This window comes from Corythoichthys intestinalis, chromosome 1 (genome assembly GCF_030265065.1).
Source record: "Corythoichthys intestinalis isolate RoL2023-P3 chromosome 1, ASM3026506v1, whole genome shotgun sequence".
Taxonomy (NCBI): Eukaryota; Metazoa; Chordata; class Actinopteri; order Syngnathiformes; family Syngnathidae; genus Corythoichthys; species Corythoichthys intestinalis.
In genome coordinates, this window is record NC_080395.1 from 82,608,529 (window position 1) to 82,624,963 (window position 16,435).

At 39.6% G+C, this 16,435-nt stretch overlaps 1 protein-coding gene across 2 annotated transcripts in view; it reads right to left on the reverse strand.

The window, feature by feature from the left end:
• Positions 1 to 6,752: 6,752 nt before the first annotated feature.
• The window catches only part of LOC130919954 (glutamine-dependent NAD(+) synthetase-like), a 67,679-nt gene continuing 57,996 nt past the window's right edge, over positions 6,753 to 16,435 (reverse strand). For both annotated transcript variants that reach the window (XM_057842641.1, XM_057842634.1), the window contains 3 exons: positions 16,195 to 16,323; positions 7,614 to 7,790; positions 6,753 to 7,521 (listed from right to left, as the gene is read on the reverse strand). In XM_057842641.1, coding sequence (XP_057698624.1) covers positions 7,477 to 7,521; positions 7,614 to 7,790; positions 16,195 to 16,323 — 351 coding nt within the window. In that variant the 3' untranslated portion in view covers positions 6,753 to 7,476. The remainder of the gene's footprint in view (positions 7,522 to 7,613; positions 7,791 to 16,194; positions 16,324 to 16,435) is intronic.

Consider the following 16,435-nt stretch of genomic DNA (forward strand, 5'->3'; position numbering starts at 1 on the left):
TGAAATCTGGAGACTATCAGAATGTTTTGGGCCCCAATGTAGAGTGTAGTGTCAGAAAACTGGGTCTGCATCGTGTTCCAACAGGACAATGACCCAAAGCATACCTGAAATGGCACCAAGAAATGGTTGGAGACCCAGTGCACAGTGCCAGAAAAAAGAATGAGGCCTACGCAGAAAAGAACACAGTGCCTGTAGTGAAACATGGTGGAGGTCCAATGATGTTTTGGGATTGTTTTGCTTCCTCTGGCACTGGGTGCCTTGACAGTGTGCAAGGAGTCATGTAACATGGAGACTATCAAAATGTTTTGGGATGCAATGTAGGATTTAGTGTCAGAAAACTGGGTGTGTGTCAGAGGTCGTGGGTGTTCCGACAAGACAATCACCCAAAACAAACTGTTTTGGGTAAATAATAAATAAGTAAAAGAAAATAAACAACTGAGGTCAAAGAAATAGTATAAAATATTGATGCTGCGTTAACTAAAAATGTGGAGCCAATTTAAATACATTGGGTCTACCTATCCATCGTATTATTAAACTTCACATCCCCCTGTAAATCTCCCGACTAGTTGATATGTTTTAGATAGTTCCATTACACGCTATTAAATATTGCTCCCTGTATTTAATGCAATAATAGATGGATGATATTCACCTCCATACCCCTCTGGCATTTATCCTTAATCTTAAATTGTAAAGATTTTGTGGCCATTGACGTATGAACAATGGAGACCGACGCAGGACTTTTATTTACAATTTTGTACATTTTGGGCAATGATGTTCCCTGCTAGTTGTATTTAAATATTGTACACGATCTAAATGTGCCCATCTTAAGCAGGTGGCATACTGCACCTGTGAAAACAAGAAATTGGTTGATGAATAAGCATTTCTGAGCAAATTGAAGAGCACATACTGTATTTTATTATACTTTACGATCATGTCATGATCACTGTCTGCTTCAAGGAAGGAGTATTTCAGAAGATGAATTTAAAATACAGAGTACGGCGATATGCATAAGCTGACCTGGGTATTGAAGCAGAGCACAGGCGAAGTCAATCCAAGCTTGTGGAGATGTCTGGATATGGCAGATGTTGCCATGCTCCAGAAACTCCTCTGCAAACTATAGGGGCAAGGGGCCAGTTTTACTAAATGTTCATTTATGTGTGTGGAAATACACAGGCACTGAACTGAAAAGAAAAATGACAATATAGCTTCAGCACAGCTAAAGACATTTGGTAGCTACCGATAATACATTTTAAAAAGTTGTTGCACCGTTAACAACAAATTGCCGCAGCTCCAGGAGTCGTCCTGTGTGTTGTGGAGCATCGTCTTCATTGTCCATTGTCCTTGGTTTCCAAAACCAGCCATCTTCAAGTAGTTTTTGGTGGTTGTACAAGAGTAGAAAGAATATTCACACAACGAAAACAAGCAGTTCACTTGAAGTAAATGTGAAGCAAATAATTGAATATTTTACTTCCACTTTCTGAGCAACTTTCTTTCATAAGACGCTTCATTGCCCAGGGGATCAAGTTTCCTCGCAGACATTTTGACAATCTAAAAATAGGTGTGTAAGGTACTGATTTGACTGTTTCCCCCACATCACCTCTCCAGAAGAGACTAATTTAACGACCATAGGCCTCTTATCCGAGTGATCCGAGTCCTCACTGATGGCTTGAGAATCTGGGCTAAAGGGGAAAAAAGAAAAAAAAAGGGATTATACAGTGGGGAGAACAAGTATTTGATACTTGTTGGAGTATTTGATACACTGCCAATGGGAAAACCCATCGGCAGTGTATCAAATACTTGTTTTCCCCACTGTAGGTTATACAAAAGCATTGAACGGCAGGTAGAGTAGCCACAGCGAATTTGAAGGTCTCCAGTTAGACTAAGCTCCCTCCTTTGTCTTGACAGATAATGTGTCTTATTATAAGACTGATACTCACAGTACAGTGGGGCAAATAAGTATTTAGTCAACCACTAATTGTGCAAGTTCTCCCACTTGAAAATACTAGAGAGGCCTGTAATTGTCAACATGGGATATCCTCAACCATGAGAGACACAATGTGGGGGGAAAAAAACAGAAAATCTCATTGTTTGATTTTTAAATAATTTATTTGCAAATCATGGTGGAAAATTAGTATTTAGGCAATACCAAAAGTTCATCTCAATACTTTGTTATGTACCCTTTGTTGGCAATGACGGAGGCCAAACGTTTTCTGTAACTCTTCACTAGCTTTTCACACACTGTTGCTGGTATTTTGGCCCATTCCTCCATGCAAATCTCCTCTGGAGCAGATTTATTTGAAGCGAAAGGGCTGGTGGCAAAAAAAAAAAAAAGGAACGTTCGTTTGCCACTTTGAATAGATCGGACGCTCGGTGACAGAGGCTATCTTTTGTTTGACAAAAAGTTGCTAAAGGTCGCCCCAAAACATGTTTTTTTTTTAAGGGGGGGGGGGGGGGTGACATTTTAAAAACGCGCCAGTTTTTGTCTAAATCACATCATTTACACATTAAAAAATCAGGACACCAAGGGGTACATTAGTTACATACTGTATACAGTACATTAGGACTGAACGATATATTGTATGAACATTGTCATTGCAATGTGCGGATTCACAATACTCAAAATCGCAAGGACGTGCGAGATATATATATATATATATATATATATATATATATACATATCAGGGGTCACGTTAACCGAATATTTTCCGTCGTTGACCGGTTTTTTTAAACGGTGACAGAAAAAACTGAAGTCCATCTGTCATTTTGACAGGTTGCAATTCACAACCCAGACCACGGGGTGGCGAGTGAGCATATTAATTAGCTATTGTCTCTCTTGATGCATGATGTCGTTGGCCTTACTCGGAAAAATGTCAAGGCAACTGAGTGTTTGCCTGGCACGGCCAGACTGTTCTCCCTTTATTTTTCAAACACTGAGAGAAAAGTCTGGGACACAGCCTCTCGAGTAGGTACAAAATCAATCGACAAATCAGATTTGTTTATTTGCGTGACGTGTTCTTCACGAGCAACGTCACTCTTGCGCGCCGAAAGTCGTCTCTACAACAACACGGATGGCGAACGGGAGAGCCGAGAATATGTTCCAATCCGCGGTAAATTCAGTTTTAAATGAGCTAAAACACATCGACACGAGTCGTTGACAACAGTCTGTCTCGCGCTAGCCATGTTGAATAAACTCTGTTCTCGTATGTTTACTTCCGCGCGCAAGTCCCTCGTCCTGCCCCTCGTCGCTTTGCTAACAGCACGTCTGCCCGTCGCTGATTGGTGCACTCCGCTGTCTGTTTGCCTCTTGTTAAGCTTGTTCGGACAGAATATTAATTAAAAATGAATGAAAACTAAATACTATTGATAAGTCATTATTATCATTTTAAAAATGTGACGTAAAAATACATTATGACCGGATTTATATGACACTGTCAGTCAAAATGACAGACAACGAAAAAGTCTAGCACAACCTCTGATACATATATATTATATATATATATATATATATGTATATATATATGTATATATGTGTGTGTGTCTATATGCTGCCATTGCAGCTTCATGGTGCATTAAGTCCCCGAACTATTTTTAATTTGTCCGTTTTACCCCGTTTACAGACGTCGCGCAAACGCTTTTGTTTCAACCTAGCCATAAAAAGAAGGTAAGTAATTGTATTCATTATTCAAAATTTCTGTCATTTTCAGCTTAGAATCATTAATTAATGTCTAATATTTAGTTTGAAATTAAAAAAAAAAAAAAAAAAAAAAAAGACTTTAAAAAATCACGTTTTAAACAAATTACGTCACAATGAAAAAATTGGCGTCTGTAAAAAAGTCACGGTTACCTAATAACTATCGCTTAATTGTATTTTTTTTTTCGTTACTGTTGCATTTTCCCCAATATTTTACATGATAATCGATCCAAACAAAGAAAAATTGGAGGAAAAAAAAAACTTTAAAAGGGTAAATATATGAAAAGGAAACTCTCGACCAATGCTTGATGTCTGCAATTTCTGCATCGCGACCCATGTTATATTACCATGTTTCACCCATAAAATCCCCCCAAAATCCGGCTGTGGCCATTCACAGCTGTCTTGACACTCGGTGATACATGATAGTTTTTGGATCGAAAAGAGGTAAGTACGCGATAATATCTCGTTTAAAGTCATGGCGTCTTTATTTATGCTCTCGCATGCTCTCACCTCCAGTTAAGGTTTTGCTGTTTAAATTTTTTTCTAAACTGCCCTCCTGTTCAAAATTTTTCTTCCCCCAGAAAATAGAGATTTTAAGCTTTCAAATGATGTATCACACATACCTATCGGACAATTTTGAAAGTTGGCCAAATTGGGGGTTTCAGAGCGGAACTTGAGTGTTTTCCGCCATATACAGTATAGACCCTACCCACCGACGTCACAAAATCACGTGCTCGCTGTATTGTTCCGCCCCCTTGTCCGTCATTTTGTGTCTGTATTATCAATGGTCTCAATTGATCGAGCAATTTATAATGCATTTCATGGTCGACCCGGTGCTTTCGGATGCCGTAAACTTCAGTTTATCCATTCGCCAGATCCATATTTGATGCCTAAATCGATGTTTTTCGACCCGGTCTCCGCCGTATTTGCCTGACATCTGCTAGCTACCCTGATATGTACAACTATCTTGTCCACACAAAATCAGCCTATTCTCACGAAAGTTTGAAAAACTTTAAGAGCTTGGAGGCTTACAAATACTTCGTTGCTGGTTGGGTGAAACAGGTCCTCGTCCACGAAAATTCGGCAGGAATCGATCTTGTGCTTGGAAAGGTGAGTTACTAAATTTTCAATTCAAAATGTTTTGTTATTGCTAACATCCACTGTCAAGTCTAATGTAATTCATGTCGTTTGTCAATGGAGTTAGGGCTTTTAATGTTTATATGGTTTAGCGATAGCATTCTCACTACATACATACGTGTATGTTGTCGGCGATTAGCCTAGCAATGATCTTAATTGTGGTTGTCAGCCCAAAACCCTCTAAATATATATTAAATGCATCTTACCAGATATAAAATGACTACTACATAATCTGTGGTAATCGTTTGGAGCCCAGTTTTCTCGTCGAATTGCAGCAGCCCATCTCGCTCTCTTCTCTCCGGGTCTCTCGGAATCCGGTAGAACTTCAAGTCTCTCCGTCTTCTCCGTCTATCTTCTCTGTTATTGCAACCGACCGCCACACACGCCTTCACCATTTTGATTATTAATGTTAACGAGCAGAAAAACACGTCGTAAATAGGAGGAATGTACGTAGCCGTAACAGGTAAACTTGATGTGTTGACGGACAAATGGGCGGCACCAGTCAGGAGGAAGGAGTTGTGACGTCACTTGGATAGGGTCTATATTATCTCAGCCTCTCATCTCCACAATAAATGACGTCAACACGTCTTTGATCGTTGCGCTACCGAGCCTTCTATGACTAGATCAAAGTTACAAACCTGTCAATCATCGTTATTAAGTATCGGCCGCACTGCTTAGCAGGAGATAAAGTGGACTCAGTCAATGAAGAAAAGGATTTTTCTAAATTACTCTTGTTTATAAATAATCCACATTAAGAATGTGTAGTTTGCATGCCCTTCCCATGCCTGCGTGGGTTTTCGCAGGGTTCCTGCTGATGCCTACATTTTGTGCTGGTGCACCATAAAAAAAAAATTAGGTGCACCAGCGCAATCAATGCAAAAAGTTATTATGGAGCCTTGGCAATATACATCGGTATGAAAAAGTATCTGAACCTTTTGGAATTTCACACATTTCTGCATAAAATCACCATCAAATGTGATCTGATCTTTGTGAAAGTCACAAAGATGAAAAAACTGTCTGCTTTAACTAAAACCACCACATTTATAAGTTTTCATATTTTAAGCAGGATAGTATGCAATGACAGAGGGGGGAAAATAAGTGAACCTTCTGCCTAAGGAGACTTAAAGAGCAATTGAAACCAACTTTTACCAAACAAGTCAGGTGTATGCCCCATCATTGACGAGTGGTTTAAAGCTGCCCTGCCCTCTATAAAACACACACCTCATAAAAATTGTCTTGATGAGAAGCATTGTCTGATGTGCATCATGGCTTAAAAAAAAATGACGCTTCAATGTTTCAATAAACACCAATCCCATTTTTAATCAGGGACAACAAATCATAGCAACTTTTTTAAGTGACATAAATGAAGTTAAGCTTTACAGTCCTTTTGGGTCTGTCAAAGTCAATGATAAAGGTTGATTTTGCTTCTCTGAAAGGCCAAAGGCCATACATGGTATACATCGCATTTCAATATCACACACTTTGTGGAATTTTTTAAGGTATTGTCTGGACAAAGAGGGGTTGAAAGCGATCTTAGTCAAGAAATCACAGGCTTGTCTACTGGTATACAGTACACATACCTGTCAACCAGAGTCCATTGACAATCTTACAAATAGTGAGGTATGCCCTTAAAAATTGTGGGGATGGCCTGGCTCAGTGGTAGAGTAGTTGTCCCCCAACCCAGAGGTTGTGGGTTTGATTCTCTGCCCTGAAGAACTCGCCTAAGTATCCTTGAGCAAGATACCAAACCCCACATTGCTCCTGGTGCTGTGTCACCAGTAGGTAGATGGTAATGCAGTGTAAAGCACTTTGAGCACCTTGAAAGGTGGAAAAGTGCTATACAAGTACACCCTTTACCGTTACAAATTGTTAACTAATCTTACGTTTTATATAGCGTGCAATATGAAACAAAAATAAAACTCACTTTTTAAAATAACATGAATTTATTGGTAATATTGTTACATATAACCTGGTGCAATCAAAGAACAATATCTTCAGCTACATCATGATTACTAAAAATTAACAGGGACTTTTGGCAATTTCTATCATGTCTTTTGATGGCTGCACTTAAGCTCGCAATTCAGTTTGACTTCAAGGTAGTTAGTGTGTCCAATGATAAATTAAAATGGTCAATTGATAAAATGAACTTGCGATGCAATCTTTGAGTCAGGTAACATTTCTTTTGCTAATTCTGAGAAGTGATCAGCAATAGTTGCAGGCAAATTGTGTTTGGCAACAAATTGGCAGAATAAAAGTGGGCGTAGACTGTTGGGTGTAGGCTGTCGGCTACAGTCAGGAAAATATTGGAGCCACCTAGCCTAGCATCGCGTTTGCAACAGCGTCACAACACTCTTCTCTCTCTGTGTCTCTGACTTTTCTCACGTCATTCAATCAACATAGTAATGCATAGTAAAACACAATGTCTCATTGTCGAAACGGTGACAAAATCCGAACACAGAAAAAAAACAACGAAATGCACGAAAACCATACAGATTTTGAACGTACAGCGTACACATTTAAAAATCAGTGCCCACTTGTACCAATTACGCCGAAACCGTACAACAGGTATGTATACATATGGTGGCGTTTTCATTAAAAAAAGAAAAAAAAAAATCAACACATTTGCAGTGTTTGGTCTTGCACAGATGTTAATCGGACACTGGACAGTTTGGCTTTGCTGTGATATGTGATACCTGAAAAGAAAAAAAAAAAAACTACTTACATTAATGGAATTTAAAGACATACTATTACAAGAAAACTTGTAACTAACTAAACTATTTGCTACCTGACTGTCAATAGACCGAAATTGCCAGCTCCAGAGTGTGTTGTAGAGGAACGGCCGGAGGTCAAAGCGATTGTCGTCAGGGCTATAGCTCTCAGCATGGTAGGATGGAGTCACTGTTGTCATCTTATGGCGGTTCACCGAGTACATCCTGAAGAAGTGCTTAACCTTATATGCAACCTTTAGGAAACACAAAATCATTTCTGAGAGCACAACATTCATTAGCAATGAATGCCTGAAGTCGTTTTTAATAAGTGTCCAAGAAAGTCAGTCAAGGAAGAAAGAGGATGTTGGCTAGAAAGAAGAACAATCTTATTAATACAGTGGTACCTCGACATATGATGGCTTCGACACACGATCCTTTCGACATCAGACAGAAAATTTGTTTCTACAAGTCCCCAGCTTCGTCAGGTTTTTAACATTGGAGCTACCAGTTTTTTTTTGGCTATAAAGAAATACCATAAAGGCATCAAATGACCCCGATAGCAAACTGACTACTTGGCTTTGTCAAACAATAGACCACTCAAACAAGCAATCAAGCAGCCTAGGTGTGAAGGGGGGGGGGGGGGGGGGGGTCACTCTGGATAGCTGTAATTAGCATCTTGAATATTTGCAAATCCAGACTTGTTAACTCCTGTGTTAGTGTAAAAATGATGAGAGGGACATGTGGCATGAAACTACAACTAGCATCCAGAACTGTAGCTAAACCAGACTGCCTACATTTTAGAAAATTGAGTGTTAGAACATCTGGGACAAATCCCATCAAGCACCTTTACTTTGTCTTGAAAAGTCACATTCAGTTGTTAATGTTCACAGTTTATTATGTTAAAACACACAATGACCAAAGAACTTTCCACAGCAGCTCAAACAGCTGTTTTGTCACAGCAAAAACAAGCTTCAGTATACATTACATACTAGGCAAACTGCACCTTTTGGAAGATGTAAATCCGCCCGATTGCCTGCCTGAGCAGTCCACTGTCCGACAACCAACAACTGTTTTGTCCATCTGGATAAGCCTTTATGGAAGGGGAAGGGAAAATTACCTCTAAAGGTGTTCATTGCCTCAGACAACCATCCAATGGCACCTTTCCGTCTCCATACAATTTACACACACATACGGTATATGTGAGACATACTAGTCTGTGTGCGCGCGACTGCTGATGAATGTGGGAAGAGGAAAAACTTGTACATAGTCAGAGAAGGCCCAGCTCGGGGGAATGCTTGCAGTCATACCTGGTTCTAGGCTTTATTATTTTTTAAGAAGTTGTATTTTTTTATTTTTACTAGTCAAGTCCAACCACAGTATGGGAGAAAATAAGGACCCTTACCCATTCCCATTTGACCCATTTCCTAGGAAGCGACAACTGATTATGGAAATAAATAGGTTTAGCGTCTTGGTCCCTGTCGCAATAGTGCTTTTGTATATTTGTTTTTTTTATATTATTTTTCACTAAAAGGTTTGGATTTTCTTTCCTTTTCCCCTTTTATTGATTTCACATGCGGATGTTGCTGTTAGAAATGTGGTGTGGAAAGGTGCCCCTGACGTTGTCGGTAAGTGGTGGGAATACACATTGTTTATGTAGTTGGGGTTTTATTTTTTCCGTCACCTTTTTTCGATCTTTTGCAGTCACATTTGGGTTTTGTAATTCCTCAACACATGTCATATAAGTTCACTGGGTTGTTTTCAGTGTTGTTAATTTTACTTTAAAAAAGTAATTAATTAGTTACAAATTACTTCTCCCAAAAAGTAATTGCGTTAGTAACTCAGTTACCTGAATGTAAGAGTAATTAGTTACTTGGCAAAGTAACTAGTGATATATTTTTTTTTTTTCTCAAAAAAAAAAAAAAAAAAAAAAAAAAACAGGTCACACAATGTGAAGCTTAAAGGGTTTGGGGGACAATTGGCCCTAGCCCAATTCTTTACCCTCAACTTAACTAGACAAAAGGGTATTGCGATAACTAGCTAGTAACCTTTGCTATGTGTGGAAGTCATTTAAAGTTGTGAATCAATCGTTAAAGTTGTGAAAATTTCTCCCGTTATTGCATTAGTTCCCTTCTGTCTACTTCAAACATGTGTAAGTTTTAAAACTGTTTCATCATTTAAAGATAGATTTAAGTTAAGATTTTGCCGATTTAGGAGCATTTTAGATTTAAAAAAAAAATTACTTAGGTTCGCTAGGAAGGATCTCTACATCAGGGCCTTCCTGAGAGGTCTACTGCTTTAAGATGGCGGCTGTTTACAAACGCATGTAGTCCTTAAAACATGTTGGCAATGCAGCAGTGTCTATCATTTGCATCTAGTTCTATAATATGATATCTACCGTGTCATGTGAGTGTAGTTTGTCGGCTATGGCTGCAGTCAGGTATTATTGGAGCCACCTAGCATCGCGGTTGCAACGGCGTCTTCCCCACTCCTGCTCTGCTCTCGTCCCCGTGAGTCCGTTTCTCTGACTTTTTTTTATTCAACCAACTTAGTAACGCATAGTAACGCACGCCTTTCCCGCCTCAGTAACGGTAACGGCGTTGCCAAGATGAGAAAAGTAATTAATTAGATTACTCATTACTGAAAAAAATAACGCCGTTAGTAACGCCGTTATATTGTAACGCCGTTATTAACAACACTGGTTGTTTTATATTTCCACAATCACCATAGATTCATTTTTGTTCTTGGGATTTTTGTTCAAAGACTACTAATTTTTCGTTAGGTTCGAAATCATAGTACTCGGTAGATTTGTGCCATTTTTAAGTCCCAGTTTTTTATTCTTTAGCCTTTAGCCATTTTTTGTCATTTGGGGTGGAGAATATAACTTGTATTATTTTTATATATATATTTTTTTTTATTAGGATATTTATTCATTTTTTGGTAAATGGGGCGGAATAAAGTTTTTCTTTAATTGGGGTGGAATAAAGTTTTCCTACAGGCGTCTGTGTCCATCATTTTCAACAACTGGTAAGGGGTGAAGACGTTTATGTCGAGTTCATTGTGTCCAAGTTTTTTTCTGTATTGCAACATTCCGCTTTGGTACGGTACCGCTTTTTTACCATTCTTTAGTCAATGGGGGAATGTTTTTTGCTGTGCTATGTTTGTAGATGTAGTAGTTTGTCAGTGCTGTTCATTTTCTTCCTTTAAAAGCTGTTCTGAGATGTTTGACAAACTGTTGCATTCCTTTTTGTTCAGGGCTGCGCACAGTTCCCTCTTAATACAGGTGGTGGTTGACCCTAACGTTACGGAAGTTGAAAAGCGGGGTACTTAAATTTTAATTTACTGGACCAAATTTAACCCAGTACGGTTCTCACTTTTCCTAATTTAAAGCTTTTTATTCAATGGACCAAATTTAGCTTAGTGTGTCTCTCATTTTTCCGAACTAAAGATTAACTTTATTTTTATTTATGGGGCCAAATTTAACTGAATGTATATCTCATTTTTCCTAGCGACAGGACTAACTTGATTGGTAGCCCGTCTAATTGATCATGAAAAATCGGTCTCAATGCACCTGTACAAAGAGGTCACTGTGAGCTGATGCCTATAGCCACGGGACCAAGGAAAATCAAGGATTAACCCTTTGAGGCGGTATCATATTGTTTTAAAGAGTATTTAACAGGAGTCCTGAGGGGGACTTGCAAATTTCGCACATCCCTGTTTAAACTGTTCATCAATTACTACATTTCTTCCACCACTTGCTAAAGCTAAGTTCTAAGGCCACATCCATGTTTTTACGATCCCCTGTCGGGGCTTGTGAGGGGGATTGAAGGGAAAAGATACCGTCATCGCCAGTGTTGTTAATAACGGCGTTACAATATAACGGCGTTACTAACGGCGTTATTTTTTTCAGTAGTGGGTAATCTAATTAATTACTTTTCTCATCTTGGCAACGCCGTTACCGTTACTGAGGACGGAAAGGCATGCGTTACTATGCGTTACTATATTGGTCGAAAAGTCTGAGGGAGACGGACTCACCGAGACGACAGAGCAGAGCAGGAGCAGGGAGGAGGCAAGAAAGTTGTGACGCCGAGCAAACGCGATGCTAGGTAGCTCCAATAATACATGTTGTAGCCGATAGCCGGACAAACTACGCCCGCATGTTATGGTAGACATGGTAGATATCCAGGGGCGGACTGGTAATCTGTGGGTTCTGGAGGATCACAGAACGGCCGGTGCCCTGGACGGCCGGCGGCCGCCATTCATTATGCATCACTGTTTTTATCCCCCCTATCCTCTGATTAGCTACAGTTCGCATCCAATCCGACAGGTGGCAGCAATGCGCCTGGCTTTTCACCGCCAATCTGATAGACTAGGAACGACGAAAGCACAGAGTAGCCTTCATTGGTTCCTTCCTTGTGGAAGCAAAATAGCGACGAGTGTTAATGCACAATATGGATGGTGGTGGCAAAAAAACTGAAAAGAGCAGGGTGGCGCGGAGAAGGTTAGAGAGAAAAAATTAAAGAAACTGGAGAGTGAAGCATTAAAATGTCATAAATCGACAAATATTTTCGCAAGCAGCAGTCTGGCTGCAACGGCCACGTCGGGTAACAACAGCTTAGCTCCCGGCGATGGTGAGAGGGAGCTGCAGCCGCTCTGACGTGCAGACGGTGCTGGGAGAGAGAAAAGAAGAGGGAGGGGGCAACGATAAACTTGGAAGTTCCCCAGACAAGCGCAGGGCAAGTAAATTGGGATGAAGAGGGTTACTTGCTCTGTAAACTGGCAATTGTTATCCATCAGGTAGCTACATTTTAAATCAAATAAATGACAATTAAAGGGTTAGTGCCAGCTAGTCGATGTACCCGTTTGCAATCGTGTCAAGTTACAGTATGCTAGTCCTACTATCCCTCTCCTAAGAAAAAATATTTTAGCCGTAAAACAATGTATGCACACGCAGCATAGCAATATTAATTCAGAAGAAATATAACAAAATATTAATAAAATGAATGGTTTTACTTTAAAGTTTAGGTAGTTAAATTGATGTTATATACATTATTAATCATTTATATATCGTTTTGTTTTCTGGTTAATACTTTCCAATGAAGTTTATGTATACAGGATTTGTCTTGAAATGTGTATTGTATTTTCATTGAAATTTATTATTTGTATGGCAAGATTAATTATGGCAGGGGTCTCCAAACCGGTCCTCAAGGGCCGCTGTGGGGCCTGGTTTTTGTTTTAACCGATCGAGTACCGACAGTTTAACCAATGAAGTTTCTGCTAAAACAAGCAGCACCTGACTGCAATCAACTGATTACACTTGTAAGACACCAGATTGGTGCAGAGGTTTTGTCTTGTTTTGTTGGAATGAAATCCTGCGCCCGCCGCAGCCCTATGTGGAATAGTTTGGAGACCACTGAATTATGGCATAAACAATGAAGTCATTTTATAGACAGAGATCTATAGAGATATATTATAATCAATTGGATACGTAAAACTTGCTTTGAAAAATAAATTCTTTCATTTGTTTATTCAGGTTGATCATAGAGCTAGTACAGAAAATGAATCCAACTCCAGTTCAGCCTTGCAGTACTTTGAGCGCCCGTAGTCAGACAGTCACAGTCTAGACACATTTTCTTCATTTTTCTCTCAAAGTGCACGAAATTGGTGCATTTTACAATAAAATGTAAAAAAAAAAAAAAATTCTCCCGGGAGGGGCATGTTCCCGGACCCCCCTATGGGGTCTGTGTTTCCCTTTGTATAGCGATTCTTATGGGCTGGGCTGAGTCAAAGTCCAGGGCTGCTTTTTAGTCCCAGTCCGCCCCTGTAGATATCCCATGTACTGTATATAAATATAACTAGATGCAAAATGACAGCCGCCATCTTAAAGCAGTAGGCTTTTTAGGACGGCTCTGTTGTAGAGAAGAACCTCGCGAACCTAAGTAACTTTTTATCTAAAATACTTCTAAATCGGCAAAATCTTGACTTGAATCTTTCTTTAAATGATGAAACAGTTTTAAAACTTTCATATGTCGAAAGTAGAGAGAAGGGAACTAATGCAATAATGGGAGCAATTTTAACAACTTTTAACAGTTGATTCAGGGTAAAGGGTAAATTAGGGTAAAGAATTGGGCTCGGGCCAATTGTACCAAAAACCTCCACAAAAAACTTCACATAGTGTGGCCAATGTTTTTTTTTTTTTTTTTTGAGGAAAAAAAAAAAAGTAATTATCACCAATTACTTTGCCAAGTAACTGATTACTCTTACATTCAGGTAATTGAGTTAGTAACGCAATTACTTTTTGGGAGAAGTAATTTGTAACTATAATTAATTACTTTTTTTCAGTAAGATTAACAACACTGGTCATCGCACACACCATATAATTGTTTGCATTAGTCTAACACATTAATCTAACTATTGTTTAAGCAGACTCCACTACATGCTCTTTGACACAGTAAAGTGATTAACCTTATCCGGGGTAATGAGGGGGAGATGAGAAAAATTGTACAGTTTCTCGTAGGCACCGTCTAACTGTTTGCATTACTCTAACACACGTAATATAATTAATCAGGAAATAGAATCCTTTTCAAATTTACGGTAGGACTGCACTACTAATATAAAATAAATAGCACACCATAGTTTAATGAGAAGAAATAGAAGAGATACACAATGCCGTCTTATCACAGAAACCCAACGCGTGCGTCACGAACAAGATTGACGCACCAACTCTTGCAATCAGCTCTCCCAGCAAACTCCAAGGACAAAGCGCTTTGTCCTAAAACAAGTACAGCCAGCCCGGACAGCAAAGTTGATAGCGGGTGTCCCATCGGCGCATGAACCTAAGCCGCCCAAAACCGGCCACAGAGGGGAAGACCCAAAAGCAACGCCCAGACACACCTTCGGAGACGCCTTTGACGCGGCCCGCTTCAGCAAAGACTTTAAAAAGACTGGACACTGAGATAACACAGATTTTTGCTGCTCGGAAACATGTAGCCTTGTTTTGGATCCAGAATTGTCCCTCCGTCGTCTGTTTATTGCCTTGTTTTTGACCATTGTCGACGAATAAATTGTCAACCTGCTTTCGGCGAGTCTTTTTCAAACTTTTGGAACATGGAGTCAGTACAAAGGGTTAATATCAGAGGTGGACGCGCGAAGTTCTGCCTTCCCAGTTGGCGCGCGCCGGGGCAGCGTCAGCCGAGCGGCACTTGTTTTGGCTGCCGCTGTTCCCGAGTGCGTCTTGGCCGGGGGGGCGAATTTCAACAGTTCCATGCATGAAGTTAAAAAAAAAAAAAAGAAAAGAAAACCTGACTAGTATGTTCCATTTGGTTTACACAGAGGATAAAACTGGAAGAATTGAAGGGACAAGTAAACACTTAAAAAGAAAAGTCACATTCTTTCAGTAGTTTGGTCTATTTTATGGTAGCTTTTTCACCACAACCTGTCTTCTGGGCTTGAAAGTGACAGGCCAGCTACAAAAATAAATTATTTCAGAACATGCCTATTGTCCGGCTCAGCTGAACAAAGGCGTCCTCCCTTCGTCAAGTCAGCCACACGGTGCGTTCAGGTACACCACGCAAACACATCAGCCACATTTAAACCCCATTCGTTACATTATAGGAATTATTATTATTACTATTGTTATATTATAATTCTGATTTTTATTCGTTATTTATTTGTTTTGCTCTGTGTAATGCGATTTGCAGTAGATTTAATGTAGGTTTTCAGGCTGTGGAACAAATGAATAGGATTATAATGTATTGTTATGGGAAAATCCTGCTCAACATACGGACATTTTGACTTACAAACAAGGTCCTGGAACGAATTAACTTTGTATGCAGAGGTACCACTGTATGACTCGCTCTCATTCACCTTATGCGGCGCACTTTCAAATACAGGTACATTTTGTATGAAAGGACATATTTAAGGTATGTATTGTTGTAAAACCAATTGGTCCAATTGACTTTGCCACATGGTTAATAATGTTAACATTGATTGATTGCCAATCACATGTTTTTTTTCCATTTGCATAAACAACATTGATGCAGCTAAGGCAGGAAGTGAAGATGACTGGCTTTTAAGAAAATGACAAACAGCTATTCCAGTGTGTGGAGGTACGTATTCCACAAAAGTGAACAATCACCTGTAAATTATGAAGAAGTACATCTCCCAAAAATCTGGGCAAAATGGCAATGATTCCGCTACACTGGTTATTACACTGATGATTTCTTCTTCTTTTTTTTTCTAGGTTATAATATCAAAATATAGATTGAGTTGTATAAGTGAAATAACATCTTGGATGGAAGGTTGTCATTTGGGCTGTTTTTTTATTGAACCGGGAGGGTTTTACGTTGTGATTTGGCTGGAGACCGTCTTTCCGATCTGGAAACCCCGCCAGTGGACAGCCTAGCACACCCTGGAGCGACTACAGTACCTCTCCTACCCTGGGAACGCCTAGTGATGCCCCTGGAGGAGTTGGATTAAGTCGCTGGGGAGAGCGAAGTTTAGGATTCTGCTTAAAATGCCTTCCACACATCCTCGGAGAAAGTGGAAAAAGGTGGATGACTCGATGGGTAGATTTATTTATTTCTGTCACTACTGTGGGATCTTATTTCATGAACAGATAGGTGGCCAAATTTCAAGCATACATTTGCACAGATCACTAACCTCTGAGGGTGACAGCACATCCTTCCACGTGTGAACGAGTTTACAAAACATACTGAAAGGTCCACATTTTGAGATTTTCCTTAGTCGTCCAATGACTGACAATTCAGAGTAGGTCATTCCCATGTCAGCCTGTAACGACATGAAAATGTAGGCGTCAGGAAATAACAGACTTGCTCAGTTGCTCATCCAAATCACCACCAGGAAGAGAGAGAAATTACAGGTTTTTTTGTTAGTTAAGTGC